Source organism: Nycticebus coucang, chromosome 10 (genome assembly GCF_027406575.1).
Source record: "Nycticebus coucang isolate mNycCou1 chromosome 10, mNycCou1.pri, whole genome shotgun sequence".
Lineage (NCBI taxonomy): Eukaryota > Metazoa > Chordata > Mammalia > Primates > Lorisidae > Nycticebus > Nycticebus coucang.
Window position 1 is genome coordinate 55,844,615 of NC_069789.1, and position 17,813 is coordinate 55,862,427.

General features: G+C 40.4%; 1 protein-coding gene across 6 annotated transcripts in view; it reads right to left on the reverse strand.

Annotated features, from left to right (window-relative positions):
* The window catches only part of SRGAP2 (SLIT-ROBO Rho GTPase activating protein 2), a 270,004-nt gene that overhangs the window by 24,676 nt on the left and 227,515 nt on the right, over positions 1 to 17,813 (reverse strand). For all 6 annotated transcript variants that reach the window (XM_053605449.1, XM_053605448.1, XM_053605450.1 and 3 more), the window contains exons 12-16: positions 17,011 to 17,038; positions 15,057 to 15,081; positions 7,441 to 7,501; positions 1,097 to 1,174; positions 98 to 232 (exon numbers count right to left, since the gene is read on the reverse strand). In XM_053605449.1, the coding sequence (XP_053461424.1) occupies positions 98 to 232; positions 1,097 to 1,174; positions 7,441 to 7,501; positions 15,057 to 15,081; positions 17,011 to 17,038 (327 nt within the window). The remainder of the gene's footprint in view (positions 1 to 97; positions 233 to 1,096; positions 1,175 to 7,440; positions 7,502 to 15,056; positions 15,082 to 17,010; positions 17,039 to 17,813) is intronic.

Sequence of the window (17,813 nt, forward strand, 5' to 3'; positions counted from 1 at the left end):
TAAGCTTTTTTTATAAATAAAAAAGCTAAATTTTTTTATATCTTGCTACCCCCTACTCTGGCCCAGAAGCCCAGGCTGAGGTCAGGGAAGTACTTACTAACGCAGGCCATCAGGTCATGAAAGATGTCCTTGGGGAAGAGAGGGTGTTCTAGCCCCCGGAAATAAAGTTTCAGGACACCAGCTATGGAATCCATGTCGTGGTCGTTCTGGTCCCCAGCCAGGGGGTCCTCTCCTGGGGATAAGGAAACCCCCCCAAAAAGAGTTAGAGAGGTAAAAACACCTAAGACAAAGTAGTGGTGGGGGGGGAGGAAGTAAACTATTCACATCCACATCCAGTCCATCAGCTCTCTGCCCAGCCTGGTGGCCATCAGACCAGGGAAAGATAAAGTCTGCTCAGTTTCGGGGGGCCCTGGACCAGAGGGGGCAGAAGTCCATTAGCATAAATTCTCTCATGCCAGCCTAGCTCTGGGACATTCCCTATAGACTAGGGTTGGAACAGAGCAACTATCTCTTTCTCTAAAGAACCACGAAACCAGGCTGGGACAGAGTCCCTGGGGGAGAAAAACGAGGCCAAGGAGGCCAGCTCTTCAGATGAGCTCTCATTCCTCCTGGCCTGCAACAAAGAACACTACCTATTTACAGGAGAGCAATCATGCCAGAGCTCCCTATGGAAAATCTCATATCAGATGTAATTAGATTTAATGATAGGACCAACCTCAAATTGAAACTATATATATCCATTACTGTGACGGAAATTGCCAAAGCTTGCCCATTACCTTAATAGCCCACAAGATAATAAATGGGCTACAATGAACTTGCACATTAGCCTTGATATTAACTGCCACCAAGGGTTCTGGATGAAACCATAAACTGCTCAGATATCATAGTTAACTTCTTAAGATCATCGGCATGAGAGGCAGGATGGGTAGGGCTGAGACGCACCCTGCTATCTCCCTGCATATCCAAAGAGGATTATGTACAAGGGGGCAGGTGCCCTCTGAAGAGGGAGGCAAGCTAGCTTCCTCACCTCTGGGGAGCAATCAGGGGAGAAAGGGTGGAGCCAATAACCCAGGGGGCTGGCAAACTATTTCCTCACCTCTCTCAAAGGCATTTTTGATGTCATTCACTTCCACCTGGGATCCTGACACCCGGAAAATTCCTTCATGTTGTAGTCCTGGAAACGCACAAGAGAAAGTGATCAAGGAGAAGAAAAAGTATACTCACACCACAATGCCAAGCTTAGCTGAATGCCTATCTCCCCGGACAGTATTTAAGTACCCTGCTCTCTCTTCTGCAGGGCAAAGGAGAAAAACACATGCAAGGATATTGGAAAAGTCACTGGAATGATCATGGGGCATCAGCATAAGAAAGCATCAAGTCAGAGACTCCTCCTGACTCCAAGGCTATCACGGAGCAGGCTCTTTCTCTTGTCTTTGCCTCTCTGCTGCACTGTTCCCATCTGTAAAATGGGGAAGTGACCCGCTGGTGCTTTCTTATCACCTAGGTTAAGAATGGGGAAATGGAGCCTGCACAATAGAGGGAGACCCTGGCTCTTAAAATATTAATTAATAAAAAAATAAGATAAAATAATAACATAAAAAGAATGGGGAAATTGGTCATGGCAGGCAAGTCTTTAGTTACCACTGGGGGAGTTCCATAAGGTCTGAGATTATAATTATTGCTTTAACTGTTCTAACACTAACTGCTCTAGGGGGGCAATGCTTTCAATACTTGGGAAAGTAAGAGAGGGCAGGAATATGTAAGCGATCAGTCAACGGGCAGTGTTGCCAGACACTATGCTAGGCACGGGTACCTGACTATTTATTGCTTTACTCCAAAGATAACACAAATAAATGTTATTCTAAGATAATAGGCACAGAAACTCTGCCTTCTTGGGTTTTGTTAGAGTAGAAAAAAATCATGGAAAAGAATGCATGTGTAGTGATTGCTGCTAATAAATACTTTCATAGAAATAAATCGGTTGGTCCCTATAAATGATAACCTCACAATATGACAAGGGTTAGCAGCAGTCCCATTGTCTAGGTGAGGGGAATGACGTATGATGACCAGCCTTAAGTTATGTAGGGATTAAGAACGAGGACCAAGACCAAAACCCAGGCCTCATGGCTGCAATTATGTACCCAATCCTCAACATGAACCTTGTGGGGCCTGTTAAGGTGTAAGTGCAGAGACGGCAGGAGCCACGCTGGTCAGTCTGAACATGGACCTGGCTTTAGCACCACACATCGCAAACCAGCAGGAAATCTAGGACGTATGTCATTGGTGCTGAGCCTTTCTCAGGATCCCTGGGTCTCAATCTTGGGCATTGTGTCAAAATCCCTCTGTTACAGCACAATCTTTCAAAAACTTTAATGTGTTGGAGAAATCTCACATTTATTTTAAGAACACAAAATAGACTACTCTACATTTTGTCCTCTGTTTCAGAGTTACCCTCACAGGAGAGGGCAGATGGATTCTATCAGCTAACCCTATGGAGGTAAACCATACAGGATCCAACTAAAACGAACATGAAGAAGTAAGCAGAGGAAATGTAATTACCTGACTTGTAATAAATCGTCTATTTCTCTAAAGGAATCTCCAGAATATTTGTCACAGTGTGGTAGGCAATGTCAAAACCCCATTAATACCAGTACTATATTAGTTACCAATGGGATAGAAGAGCCAGATAATGTTGTTTAAATGCAGAATGTCAACAGTGAGTGCTCTGATAAAACAACCACCCAGTGTCAAAAGCACAATATAAGCAAATATCTCAGATTTGGCCACTCAGTACTCTACTTGGTGAAGCCACAGTGTAACACCCTAAGAGACAGTCATTGTGGTGGTACTGTCTGGTAGGTGAGAACACCAAAGAAAAGCAGCCTTAGCCTGCGGGCCCCGATAAGATGAAATGAGAAGGGATCTCATTGGAAATCAGGCAGCAGGCCTGAAACACACTGAACTCTCATTCAGTCTGGTTTATTGGCCCCTTGGGAATCTATGTTTTAAAATTATCATTCTGTGCTCTTACTCAACAAATAGAATCTTTACAGTGTCTAATCTGATGCTTGTGAAAAGCAGGAACATTAATAAATAGCTGGCTTCCAGAAAGCAAAGGGAAAAACCAGTTGTCTTTTTATTATAATGTAGGTAAATTCTTGCATAACCAAAGTGACACATCCCTGATCTTTTAAATTTGTTCTTAGTGCACACTAACATGAAAGTATAAAACTCATGAGACTTGGATAAGTTATTTGGAAATGACACAAATTCTTCCATTCTGTGCTGAATCCAGCCATTGCCAAGAGTTATTCTCCTAGAGAATTCTTGAAATGATCACTACAATAGCCACCTCAATGCTCACATTACTTTGCTCCCTTCCTCATGAAAATGGTGGGGTTTTTCATCATGATTCAGTCTTTGTTGTTCCTCACATCCCTTCTCTTTTAATTCTTCTTGAATCACCCTCACCCGCCATTTATCTTTCTCATCTATATATTGGAAATTATAATATTTATATTTTAATTTGGGCTTTGAAAAGAGTTAGGATATGAAAATTCCCAGCACTGGGTGGGACACAGACTCTATTTGAGCCTGACTCAAAGTTGCAGACTCTATCCCACTAAACACATATATACAGAAATTTTAACCCTGGCTTTTCAGGGAGTCCATGAATATCTTAAGCTTCTATTGGGGAAATAATTCAATGTAGCAGAACAGATTTTGGGGGGGCAGCTATTATGTGCTAATTTTAAAAAAATTGACAATGTACTGTATTTATTTGCTTAATTCTAGAGTACACAAAAATAGTTTCAGAATTGCTAACCCATACCCCTGTGATGAAAAAATTACAAACTACCATGCAGTATTTGTTTACAGCCTTTTTTTGTCTTTAGATTTATATTAAAAAAGGATTTATATATCCTAGCCAAAACACTGTTTCCCCCTAAAGTTACTGAGGTTAGTTATTTGCATCCTCATTCCCCTTCAGCGTGGAATGTAATTCATTTGTAATACGGTTAGGTTGGTTTGTTACCATTTGCATTCCATTTGGGGTTTTACTCACGTCCTGGCTTTATTGACTTGTTTATTTATCTTTTGACCATGGGAAACGCGAAGTTCTAAAAGCCAAAACTACACAGAGGTTTGCTAAGACAAAGGCCACTCCTCTCCCATTTGCCTTTGCCCCATTCTTTCACCCCTTTCCTACCCGTCCCTGAAGATAGCCAATCAAATATTAATTGGTTTATAGATTCATTCTTCCTGTATTTCTTTTTCAGAAATAATAAGACATAGAGGGAGTCTACCTAAAAAATGCAAACATTGTAACCTAATTCTCTGTACCCTCAAATTAACCTGAAATAATAACACAAATTAAAAAGAAAAGAAGAAGAAATGAGAAGATACAAACATGAGGCTTGTCCAGAAAGTATCCAGACGTCGTTAATACTATTTTTCACAGTACGTGGCTGGATAATTTCCAGATGGCCCTCATATACAGAGGGCCTGTATATTCATATATTCTTTTCTTTCTTACATGACAGGTAACAAAATGGGAATAGTATCTACATAGACAGTCCCTGGTGTAGGATGGTTTGACTTATGATGTTTTTGACTTTATGGAGGTGCAAAGTGATATGCATTCAGTGGAAACCGCACTTCCAATTCTGAATTTTGATCTTTTCTTGGGCTAGCAATATGTGGTACGATACTCTCTTGCAATGCTGAGTGTTGAGCAGCAGCAGTGATCCACATCTCCCAGTCAGCCACCCAAACACCAGAGTAAACAAGCAACACTCTAGTGTACTGTGTTGCCAGATGATTTTGCCTAACTGCAGGCTGATGTAAGTGTTCTGAACATGTTTAAGGTAGATGAGGATAAGCTATGCTTTTAGGTTAGTTGTATTAAATACATTTTCAACTGACGATGATGGGTTTACCAGGATGTACTCCCATGATAAGTCAGGGAACATCTATAGTAGGCTACCAAAGCAACACACTATGGATACTGTTTCGAATTTTGTTTTTCTAGTCAAGAGTACATATCCTGGGAATCCCTTCACAAGTTTATGGACATCTTCCTCATTCTTTTTTAGAGTTGCACAGTATTCCATTGAATTGATGTACACGTGCCATTCGTTTTCCAACTGTTCTTCTATGTAAAGGCGTTTAGTTTATTTCTTATATTTTGCAATTGCAAACAATGATGCAACAGGTAACCTTGTGCATATGTATTTTTATAATGTTAGTGGTGTATCTTCACAGCAAATTTCTAGAAGGATTGTTGGATTGGAAGATAAGTGCATATGTAGTTTTGTTAGATATTGCCAAATTCCCATCCAAAAGGATACTACCAGTTTGCATTCCCATCATCAATATATGAGTGTGCCTCTTTCTCCAGAGCCTCACTACAAAAATGTGCTAAATTTTTGTCTCCTCGTGCACTGAGCCTGGAAAGGGGCAGAGAGAGGTACATTCAGACCACACTATCTACAACCTGTATATTTCTCAGCTAATGCCACAGCTAACACCCCACTGTCGGCCACCATCATGTCTCCCTGCACTACTGCAGTAGCTTCCTGTTTTCTCCTTAGGCTCTTATATCTGTACACCAGTCAGGGATCCTTTAAAAGTATGACTTCATGTTCAAATTCTCTAATGGCTTCCTATGCCGCTTGGAATAAAATCCAAACACTCATCTTAGCCTGTGAGGCCCTAAGAATCTGGCTTCCAGCTCTGTCCCCTGTCACTGGCTTCCTGTACGCTGTTCCTTGCATGTACGAAAGGTCTCTGTACTTGCAGTTTTCTCTCCCCAAATTCCCTTTTCTAGATATCCACATGGATCATGCCCTTGTGACTCTGCTCAAATGTCATCTTCTCAGGAGAGGCCTTTTCCCTGAATCCACCTAGAAGAGTGTCCCCTCTCTATTCTCTACCCCTCACTTTACTTTTCTTCATGAGGCTCATGACATGTTGTATTCCTTGGCTCATCAACTGATCATCTGTCTATCTGTCCTTCAGTGGAATATAAAACTCATAAAAAAACAGAAACTTTCTCTTGGCACACAATAAGTAACCAATATGTATTTGTTAAATGAATGAATGAAATGCATGATGAATAAATAGTAGTTCACACTTTCTTCTTCCTATTGCCCTTTAGGCACAAATAATTCTTCCTCCCCTGAACTCAGTTTGGACTTATCTTTGCCAATTGCTTGATCATTAATCATTACTATCTTGTGAAATTCCTTATACTTTTATCCTGAATTACCACAGCTTATCTCTATTTAACTTATCACTTGCTTACTTATTTTACCCCAAGTGAATCATAAAACCGCTTAAAGACAGAATAGTATATTATTCCTGTTTCTCTTTTCCTACTTGCCAATGCACAGTGTCCAGCATTGATCATGAACTTGATAAATATTTGTTGACTGCTTGATAGTGATATACAATGCTATTACTTCAAGTAAACAGAGATAAGATTAAAAAATTGTAGCTGCTTAAAATAAGGTAAGTTGTAAGCATGCTAAAATAATAACTGTTCCAAAAACAAACCTGAGAAATGTCCCAGTTTATAGGGGGCGAGGAAGGCAAGGGGAAGGAGAGAGAATGGCTGCCTTTGAATTTAGACAAGCAATATTTTACAAAACTTGCTTAGCTCCACAAAGGTATTCCTGGCCTTTTTCCTGTCATTGAACAGGACAGCATCTGAAAACAATTCCTGATGAAATTCCTAAAAATCTTTGTAGAACTAGTTTAGATATTTGTCCTTTCTTAAACATTCTCACACTTAAAAAAATCAATTCTCTGTCAATTATCTCCATCCCTAAATTCAGTACTCCAGACCAGTAGCTGATGAGGAATAGAGTTTATAGGCTGAGAAACAGCCAGCTCCTGCAGCTTCTCAAAAGTTGGATACAACATTAAGACCAGTTTTGAGCTGATCTTTGGGAACATTGCATTCAATGAGACCAAACCAGAACAAAAAGTGAATATTATTAGGAATTAGTGCAACAGTAGAAAACGAGTTGTTTTCAAACCTATCTGATACAGGAAGCCAATGTGCCAATGTGGTCAGCTGTGCGGTGGGAGTTACTCAGGCACTCCCTGAGACCATGAGTAACAGTGAAATTGCTGCCATCATGTAACACCAGCTGCACTTATTCACATAATAGCTGCAATTTAAAACTCACTCTCAACTAGAATAAAGGGGGTGTGATAAGTGGCCGAGTCCATTTTAGGTCCAAACATATGATGTCTTTCTACGTCTAAGTGTGGCTAGTCTGAAGTAGCAAACATTATATGAACAAGTAAGAATTTATGCTTTCCTGAGAATGTCAGGATGGGAAGTCAATCTCTATTCTTACTCTATAAAGAATTCCTGGAAGTTCTTCCCAATCTGTGCACAAATATGGGCAAGGCTGTAATCCAGCTTACCATGTCTGCTGATAAACCGGATACAGCTTTCCACCACCAAAGGAATTGCTTGGCTAGAGTCCTGAAAAACCAAAGAAAGACACATTAGAATCTTTAAACAGGGATGGCTCAGAGTCACAGAAAATGGGCCAAATGGTCTGGAACACACCTTAGTTAGATCAGTGGCGAGTCCACAAAGAAGCACCTGCCCTGTTCTCTAAGCTCCAGTGTACAAAAGCACAACCACCTTCTTGGAAAGCCACAGAGATGCCTTCAATTCAGCATGTCCTAAACAGAACTGATGATCTTTATCCCAAACCAGCTTCTTACCCCTGGCCATCCAATCAATCAGTGCATTCTGTTGCAGTCTGCTGCCTAAATCCATTTACTTTTCTCCATTTCTATTACCACTAACCTAGTTCAATACACCAACATCTCAATTCCCATTCTGGCTATCTTCAGATCTACATTTCTCTTTCTTCACATACTAGTTAGGTGATCTTTAAAAGTGCAGACAACACTTCATTTAAACTGTCTCGAAGACGTCTCATTACTCTCTTCACACAGCCTTGCATATCTGGGATCCTGCTTTTGCCTCCATTTCCATAGTCTGCTTTTCCCCTTAGTTTCTGCTAAGTCCTTCAGACAATTTGGTTCTGGTAACAATCCTGGAGTACTTATTATTATTATTATTATTAATACTATTATTATTGTTGTTATTCTCATTTGACAAATGAGGACATGACGGCTTAGTAAGGTTAAATAGCTGCTTGTGGTCCTATGGCTGATAAACAGCAAACTCAGGATTCATATCCAGGCAGTCTCCCTCTGAGACTGAAAGTACCAGGTTTGCTCCCCGGGAGTTCAGCAAACATTGCCAGATGGGCATTTGAAACATTACTAAAAACTAGTAAGGTTTTATAATATAGCTAAATGCCTAATAATTCAGCTGTGTGAAAGAAAGATCAGCCAAGGGGGCTGAAACCAAACTACAAAGGGCTTTAGATGAACAGAGAATGGACTCTCAAGTGGGATAGGTCCATGTGACTTCTGCCCATTTCACAGGTTTGCCTATGTCCTTACCCTGGCACTGAATTTTCCTCTGTAGCCATGGGGTTTGGCCACTATTAGGAAAGCAGCTGGGTCTTATGAAGAAGTCAGGCTGAGAGAAGAGCTGGCTTAGTCTCTAAATCCTAAGCTTTCTGGGAACTAAAGATGCTGCCAAAGGGCATACTCCACATGCCAAGGTGGACCTAGAGTCAGGAAGTCTCAATGATCCAATTGCTCTTCTTCGTGAACCCCAAACCCATTTGCTTCCTCCAGCTTTCCAGCTACAGCAGCCAATGACGGCCCTCTTGTCAGTATCACTGACTATTGCGTCAGGTAGGGTAATCTTAGAGAAAGAATCTTTGTCTCTCTTCCTTACTGTAATGAAACTATGAAAGGGCTATAAAAAAAAAAAAAAGCCTCAATTTTTGGGAAGTCTTTTTATGGTTTAGACTTCTGTTATTACGTTTTTCATTTATAAATAGTAGCAGCAGGAAAATGAAACTAGACCCCTATGTCTCACCAAATATAAAAATCAAATTAAAATGAATTAAAGGAACTAATAGAAAAAAACATTGGGGAAACCCTTTAGGACACTGGTCTAGGAAAAGACTTTTTGGATAAAATCCTACAAGCACAGGAAACAAAAACAAAAATAGACAAGCAGGATTGCATCAAGCTAAAAAGTTTCTGCACAGCAAAGGAAACAATCAACGGAGTGAAGAAACAATCCACAGGATTTCAGAAAACATATGCAATCTACCCATCTGACAAGGGTTTACTAACCAGACTATATAAGGAACTCAAACAACTCACTAGCCAACAAATAATCTGATTAAGAAATGGGCAAACACACTGAACAGACATGTCTTAAAAGATTACAAATGGCCGATAGGCATATAAAAAATTCTTAACACCAAGGGAAATACAAATCAAAACCAAAGAGATATTGTCTTAACCTAGTTAAAATGGCTATTACCAAAAAGACAAAAAATACCAAATGTTGAAAATGTGAAGAAAGGGAACTGTTCCTACACTGTACAAAGTTGGTGGGAATGTAAATGGACACTGTGGACAATAGCATGGAGGTCCCTCAAAAACTCAAAGTAGATCTGCTGTATGATCCATCAATCCAGCAATCCCACCACTGGGTATGTATCCAAAAAAAGAAGGAAAGACATCAATTTATCAAAATATCAGTATATCTGCTTATTGAAGCACTCTTCACAAGAGCCAAGATGTAGAAACAACCTAAGCGTCCATCATGGATGAATGGAAAAAGAGAATGTGGGGTGTGTGTGTGTGTGTGTGTGTGTATGTGTATGACAGAATATTATTCAGCCATAAGATGGAATAAAATCCTCTCATTTGCAGCAACATGGATAGAACTGGAGGACATCATGTTAAGTAAAATAAACCAGACACAGACAAGACAGATACCCCATGTTCTTACTCATATATGGGAACTAAGAAAGTTGATCTTGAAAGTAGAAAGTGGACTGATAGCAACCAGAGGCTGAGAAGTGGGGAGAGGAAGGGGTAGGTTAATGGGTACAGAACTACAGTTAGCTAGAAGGAATAATTTCTGGTGTTTGATAGCACAGCAGGATGACAATAGTTTACAATAATATATTGTATATTTCAAAACAGCTAAAAGAAAAGATCTGGAATGTTGCCAACACACACCAAAAAAGGTAAATATTTGAGGTGATGGATATACCAACTGCCCTGATTTGATCATTATACATTTTATGCATATATCAAAATATCACATGTACCCCATAAATATGTATAATTATTACATATCAATAAAGATCATTAGAAAATGTAGCAACAGGGTAATGAGAATAGTGATATGAAAATTTGTAACATTTTATTGGCTCCAGAATTATATATAAAGACCCAGAGGGAGGAAAGTTGGGAAGCTTACAGGTTACTGGCTTCAAGAAGTTATATGAATGCAAAATTCTCCCTGGACCTGTAGGAAATGGACAATCAGTGGTACTAAAAGGTAAATATGAAGGGTTGACAGGAAACAGAGCATCAGATATTAACCTGCATGTCTATGGTTACCAGCAGAACTCTGAAGTAGCCCCAGAGGATAATGTGTGGCAGACAAAGGTGGGCTGGTGATGGCCTATCTTATTACAGAAGAAGATTTTCTTAGCCCCCATTTGTCCAATGCAGACTAAGACAGAGTCCAGGGGGAGCACAAAATGGGCAAAATTACATAGCCTTCAAATGCTCCTGCCATCTTCTTCTCTTCATGATGTTTCTGAGCTATGAGTGAATTTATTTCCTTGAGATATTTCTGTGTGTTCCTATGGTGCCCTAAAGACTGTACTTCATCACTGACTTTGCATGTAGCTAACTGAACAGTTTCTTTTTTATTTTTTGTACAGATAGGGTAGGGTCGGGTCTGACTATATTACCTTAGCTAATCTCAAACTTCTGGCCTCAAGTGATCCTCCTGCCTTAGCCTCAGTGCTAGAATTACATGAATGAGCCACTACACCTGGCTATGACAAAGCAGTTTCTACATGTTTTTATTCTCCCTCTCTCCTTCTCTTCTTCCCTCTACTGGTGTTAGAGCCCATGTCAGTTTAATTCCTTTTTATATTCAGTAGACTGTAAGTTGACCACCCAAGGGACTATAATAAACTGGTCAACGTGTAGAAGTGATCAACATAAGGAAACTAGACCTACTGTACTGATATGTACATATGATGCACGTCTGGTCTATGAAAACCAGGTAGTGAATATAGGGAGGTGGTCAACTATGGAGGTTCTTCTGTATTATTTTTGGTCAGGTTTGGAAGGGGTGATTAAGGACTTTTAGGACCAATTCCCACCCAATCAGATTAAGGAAACTTTAAATTTTCCTTAATCTGATTGGATGGGAATTGGTCCTAATAGTCATAATCTATGACTATTAGGGCATAAATTTGGAAAAGATAGTATAGTAGCAGCCATCCAGTAATCTGCAGATAAAAACAATCAGAGAAGGGACCAGATAATGTCTAAATAGGTACTGGTTAGCATAATTTCTTATGAGTAGGAAGGTTAGGGTTCTTGTCAGGTACTAATCTCTATTACATTTGTTAATCTCTGTTTTCAACCAGGGAGAAGATAAGTCTTGACAACTGATGAGATGTGGGTAATGAAAAAAGGTAAAGGCATCAAAGATAAGATTTGAGGCCTCAGGGACAGCAAGAGTGGAGAGTCCCCATGCACACAATCAGAGAAGGGAAGGGAGGAGTCAAGGAAATCAGAATAGAGGAAGGTGAAGAAACTGATGGTGAGAGAAGGTGCTATGGCAACTTCAAACACAAACACCCAGTCAGTTTCTGAGACATGGAAAGACAGCATCATAGAACAAAAGGATGCTGAGGAGAAAGATAGAAAAAAAGATATAAAACCAAGAAAATGATGTATTAACAAAATGAAAATATGAACGATGTCAGAAAACCTTGAGATGATAACAAATTTAAAAGAAAAAATTCATTAGAGGAATTCAAAGGTAGATTTTTTGAACAGGCCAAAGGAAGGATCAGCAAACTTGAAGATAAGACAATGGAAATTACTGAGTGTGAGGAACAGAAAAAAGATTGATGAAAAGTGACTAAAGCCTAAGGGACCTGAGGAATACGAAACAAGCAACAAATGCATTGTGGAAGTCCCTGAAGGAGAAAAGAGAGAGAAAGGAGCATATTTGAAGAAACAATGGCTGAAAACTCCCCAAATTTGAAAAAAGACATGAATATTCAAGAACCTCAACAAACACCAAGTAAGATGAACTCAAAGAGATTCACACTGAGACAACTTATCACATGTAAGTGATCCTCAATAAGATTACCAGATTTAGCATCAGAAAATTTGTAGGCCAGAAGGCAGAAGGCCAACATTTTTCAAGTGCCAAAAGAAAAAAAGAAAAACCTACCAAACAAGAACCTATATCTGACAAAAGTGCCCTTCCAAGTGAGGGAGAAATTAAGACATTCTCGGATAAACAAAAGCAGAGAGAGTATGTTACCACTAAAAACTTCCCTGAAAGAAATGTACTAGAAAGTAAGGAAAGAAGGAAGGAGGGAGGGAGGGAAGGAGGGAAGGAAGGGTGGCTCAAGGGAGTACTATAGGGTAAAATGAAAGAACACTTGAAGCTGTATGAAGAAATAAAGATCTCAATAAAGGTAAATATTTGAGAAATTATACATATATTTAAGGAAGGAAAGAAAATTCATCTAAGGGAACAAGAGTGACAAGGGAAGGACCATGGAGAGATGTCAAGAGAAGACCAAACCCTGTAAGAATGCCTAAATTTAGAGAAAAAGAGAAAGAAACGCAGGCAAAGGAGATATGGAAGTCATGGTCAGGAGAGAAAATCCCGGACTTGCACGGAGCAGGGAAGGTCTAGAAGCAGCAGTGCAAGACCTTTTTAAAGAAAGGTCTGGGATGGTTTGAACCTAGTATTTGCCAGGGTCAAAAATGACTTGAACCCATTAAGGACCTTCAAAATCAAAAGCTACAATTCTTTCTCTTCTTTGGCTGATTTGCCATAAACAAACAAATATTTATTTCCTGATTATTTATGTAATATTACTCATCTTTCAAATTATGTACTATTAATATTTTTAACCTTCTGACCATTTTGGAAAAGCTTTTATTGCTGATCTGCCAGTAGATTTGAGCTGCTAGAGAGGAGCTGGGGCAGAAAAATGAAAACAAGGTCTTAATTTGATTAGAATTTTGGGGGTATCTTGGAATTCTTACTAAATCTAGCACCAGGCAAATACACTTTGCCTGCAACTGCTTACACACAGCAGGATGCAAACCAGATGGGTGCCATTGCCCTCTGATGACAAGCCCAACCAGGGCACATACCACCTGCCAAACTGTGGTCTCTGGCACTCCTTTAGCCAGCATGGAGTCTGTAAAGCCCTACCCATACGTCCCATCCAAAAGCAAGAAATCCAGTTTGAGTCAGGGAACTGAAAGAAAAAAACTTCAAGTTCATTTCTATTGTTAATGTTTAAGGGGGAAAGGCTTGCTCTCTCTTCAAGTTATCCACCTATTAATTTTAAAGGCAATAAATTATTCCTGGGTGGCACTCCAGACCTCTCTAGCTATAAATGAAATTAATGGAAGAACAGAAAAAGAATAAATACAGAAACAAGAGGAAGGAGAGTTCAATGAAATTTCTATAATTTAAAAAAATATGTAGGCTCAGCGCCTGTGGCTCAGTGGTTAGGGTGCTGGCCACACACACCGGGGCTGGTAGGTTTGAACCTGGCCTAGGCCTGCTAAACAACAATGACAACTACAACAAAAAAAAAATAGCCAGGTGTTGTGGTAGGTGCCTGTAGTCCCAGCTACTTGGGAGGTTGAGGCAAGTGAATTGCTTAAGTCCAAGAGTTTGAGGTTGCTATGAGATGCGATACCATGGTACTCCACCGAGGACAACATAGTAAGACTCTGTCTCAAAAAATAAATAAATAAAATAAAAATATATAATTGCATCTGATGGTTTTTTCATCTACATGGGATCCAAGTACAGATAGGGAAAATGAATGACAGCAAAGCTAAGACAAGTGAGGCCTCCCTCTTCTGAGTTCCCCAGATGGACCACCTACCCAGCCAGAGCATTCAGAGGAGCTGAAGAGATGCCAGAACTGCCAACACCACAAAAACCACGTGCCCGGTACATTCGATTATCTGCCTGTGGCTAGAGCCGCTGTGAATTACCCAAAATGATTTTAAAAGCCTAGATCAGCTTTCCCTTGAGCAGACACAAAGATGTTTCTCAGCTCTCTCCACCACTCCCTGCTAACTGCTGACTGCAGAGCTAATATAAGCTTAGAGGACTTAAATCATTTCAGTATTTGCCATAATTCGCGACTGCAAAAAATACTTCAATTAATTCTTTTTAAACAAGCACAAGTGCTGTTTAGATTATCTATTGATGTGGATTATCCATGCCACTGCTCTCTAAGATCCCTCCTAATATGGGTAATGAGAGCTGGTTGCCCAGTGGCAGATTTTAACACAACACTGAAGATCATGCATGAAATTAGAGTTGAACAGCTCTTGCCTGCCATTCCTAGACCAGACTTAATCTTTGCATTGTCAGCATGTCTTAGGATATACCTAGATGACTATGCCATCAGAAACAATCAAACAAAATCTGCAAACTTAAAGCAAGATTGTCTAGTCTAGGTAATTAGCTGCTGCGAGTTACCAGCTCATATTAGCACATACGTAGGAAATGGCAAGCCTTTTGTGATCTCTTGGAAAAGGATGCCATTGGTAGTTCTGAAAACAATATCTGCCCCAGTCAGACCAAATCCCTATTTGGAAGAGGACAGATGTCCAGAAAAAAAAAAGGAACGAGTCAAAAAGACTATGACCACAACAAATAAAGTTAAATCAATGAAGCTGTTATTAAACACTTTATGAGTAAATGATACATTGCTAAGTGCAGGAATGAAGTCAGAAAAATGTTTATCCCACCCACCGATAGTGGAGTTTCATAAATGGCTGTGGGCTGTACTTGATCTTCACACCAGACCAGCCTGGTCTTGTTGGGCTCTTACCTGTTTCCTTACAGTTGAGCTACGCCTATCGTCCCCGCCGAGTCAGGGAGGACGGAGCCAGCAACAGGGAGGAAAAAGAAAAAATTGGGATGGAATGAGACAAAAACCACTCTTGAAGCCAGAGGTAAAGTTTTTAATAATTAAAAACAATTTGCATGGTGGTGAGTGAAAGAAGTCATATTATTCAGCTCAGTCTCAGACGTGGCTAAGAGACTTGACAAATTACTTCCCAAATAAAGCCTAATAAAGCTTTCTCCCTAAACCATAGAAGTCCGCTTTTAATGTCCACTACCACTCAATATTAGAACAGAAGTGGTTCAATTTATATAAAATATATTTGGGTTAGACAACAAAAATATTTTTCTGCTGTGAGGAGATATTGGTAAACACCAAAGGATGCTGCAGTTTTTTTTCCTCCCACTTGGAAATCATTAAAGATCCTTATCTTTATAAGAAACCATTTTTCTGGATTTAAAAGGCAAAGCATTCAATCTAGAAGAAACCTGTTGGGGATCCTCTGGGTCAAGGTCTTTCATGCTGTGTTTAGCCTCAGAAGCCTTTTCTCAATAGGAATGTGACTCAGAGGCACAACACACAAACCAGCAAGGGCAGTGCTGCCCTGCTCTGAGAGAAGGTAGGCACCTGCGCCTGGCTGCTGGGCACAGTTCTGCCCCTGCCACCAGGCCCCTCCCAAGGAACCTCTTTGGAATCCTAGAGCTCCTGAGCTCCTGATCTAGTGTAACGCTCTTGATTCAGAGGAGGAAACCAGAGTTCAGAGAGGGGAAAGGTGCCACCCAGGGTCACACAGTGATATAACGAAGCAACAGGAAATTCAACTCAGCTCTGTTCAGTCCCACAGACCCTTCTGTGGCTAGAGGACCTCAGGTGAACTTGTACTAAGACTGTCACCGAGAAGATATATTCCAGAGAACTCCATTATCCTGGTTGCCTCTAGTCACCAAGACTGATATATTAATGAGATCTTTATCATAACACACAATGACAAAATGCTGAAAGCCAAATGAAGCTCTGTCTAAATAATGAGCCTATAATTGTAAACGGCCTCATGATTATTGTGTGTGTTGGCAGATGTAAGTGGTTGATACAATGGGCTAACCCAGGGTCTCTAAGGAGTCCAGCCCATTAAAACCTTTCTTTTTTTTTTTTTTTAATTTGGCCGGGGCTGGGTTTGAACCCACCACCTCCGGCATATGGGACCGGCGCCCTACCCGCTGAGCCACAGGCGCCGCCCCATTAAAACCTTTCTTCCAGTTAAATCAGCACATTTTTAGGCATCTTAGAACTGTTGGCTGAATGAATACACCACACTTCACCAGCTGACAAGTTTTTTCACAGCAGCACCATGACTGGGCGGAAAAATATTTAGCCAGGGCGGGGAAAGACTGGGAGGGCTGCACACTTGTACACCAGGCAAAGATTTCCACCAATGCTATTTGGCAAGCCAATGCAATGCAATATTTCATTATCTGGCAATAGTCACTAATTAGGGACAGTCATCTTTTCCAGGCATTAAAAAAATCAGATCAAATGCTATCTTTCACTCTGTCAGAGACTTCCCAAAGCCTACACATTGAAGTCTAGTAGTTAAGTTTAGGTTCCTAGGATTTTCCAGAGTCAATCATTTTATTCTCCTTACATTGCAGTGGCTTTTCAGAGTCTCTGGGACTATTTCAGCAAATGATAACTGCCTTCACTCAGGTCTGCTCAGTTCTTTCCTAAAGTCTTAGGAAACTCCATTTCCATCTAAGACCAGATGGGGTCAGCAAGGCAAAGGGAAGGAAACAAGGAAACAGCCCTGCCCTAGGCCACTGCTTTGTAAAGTCATTCCTTGTCTTTACAACTCAATTCCCTGGTCCTTCCCCAGGCTGGGACTGCTCTACTCCCATGGGCCTCTCTTTAGCCCTTCCCAGGCCTGTTCCCAGGCCACACTTACCTGGCTAGACTGCAATCTGTCCGCTGACCTGTTGGAAAAACAAAGGCAGAAAGCATATGTTGATGCAAAGGGGTGAAAAAGGGAGACCTGCTTCTAGGAATTATCATGCCCTGCCCATCTCCCCATATAGCCACTGAAAAAAAAAGAGAGAGGTGTCCAGAGCTTCTTTCTGAGCAAGAACTATTTCTGATGCTGATTCCTAGTCCAGGGTTGCCAGTATCCCTAAACCTTAACTTTGTCGATTCCCCTTTTCAATGGGAAAATAGGGGTGAACTGGGGGGAACAATAGCAGAACAGATCATTCTTTATGGAAGAAATTATTAGAAGCCTTCCCAGAGATAAAATTCAGCTTCTTATGTGTATATATGGGGTGTGTGTCAGGGGTGGGGAACAGCTTGCTTGCTCTTGAACACACACACACACAGAGGTAGGGTTGGGAGGGGAAGAAAAAGAAGCTCTTTGGGGAGAGAATGGAGAGACTTAATGTTAATACTGCTATCAAATCATGATTCCTAATTCAATAGTGGGGCCTAATAGGTTAATGGGTCATTGCCATCTTTAAAAACTGAAATAGAAAACCCCAATGCTTATAAAAAGTGTTCTTAATGTTTTTAAAAAATATACATGCATGTGTACATGACCCTGACATAATATATATTGCTTCCCTTGGGTCCACAGTTAATGAAGGTTGATCTGTATTAGACCTCTAATATTTAAACCAGGGGCAAACCCCAGCAGGTACTGAGCTGGGGGAGTAAAAATTAGCTCCCACACTTCTCATCCAGACTCTGAGAAAGGCAACT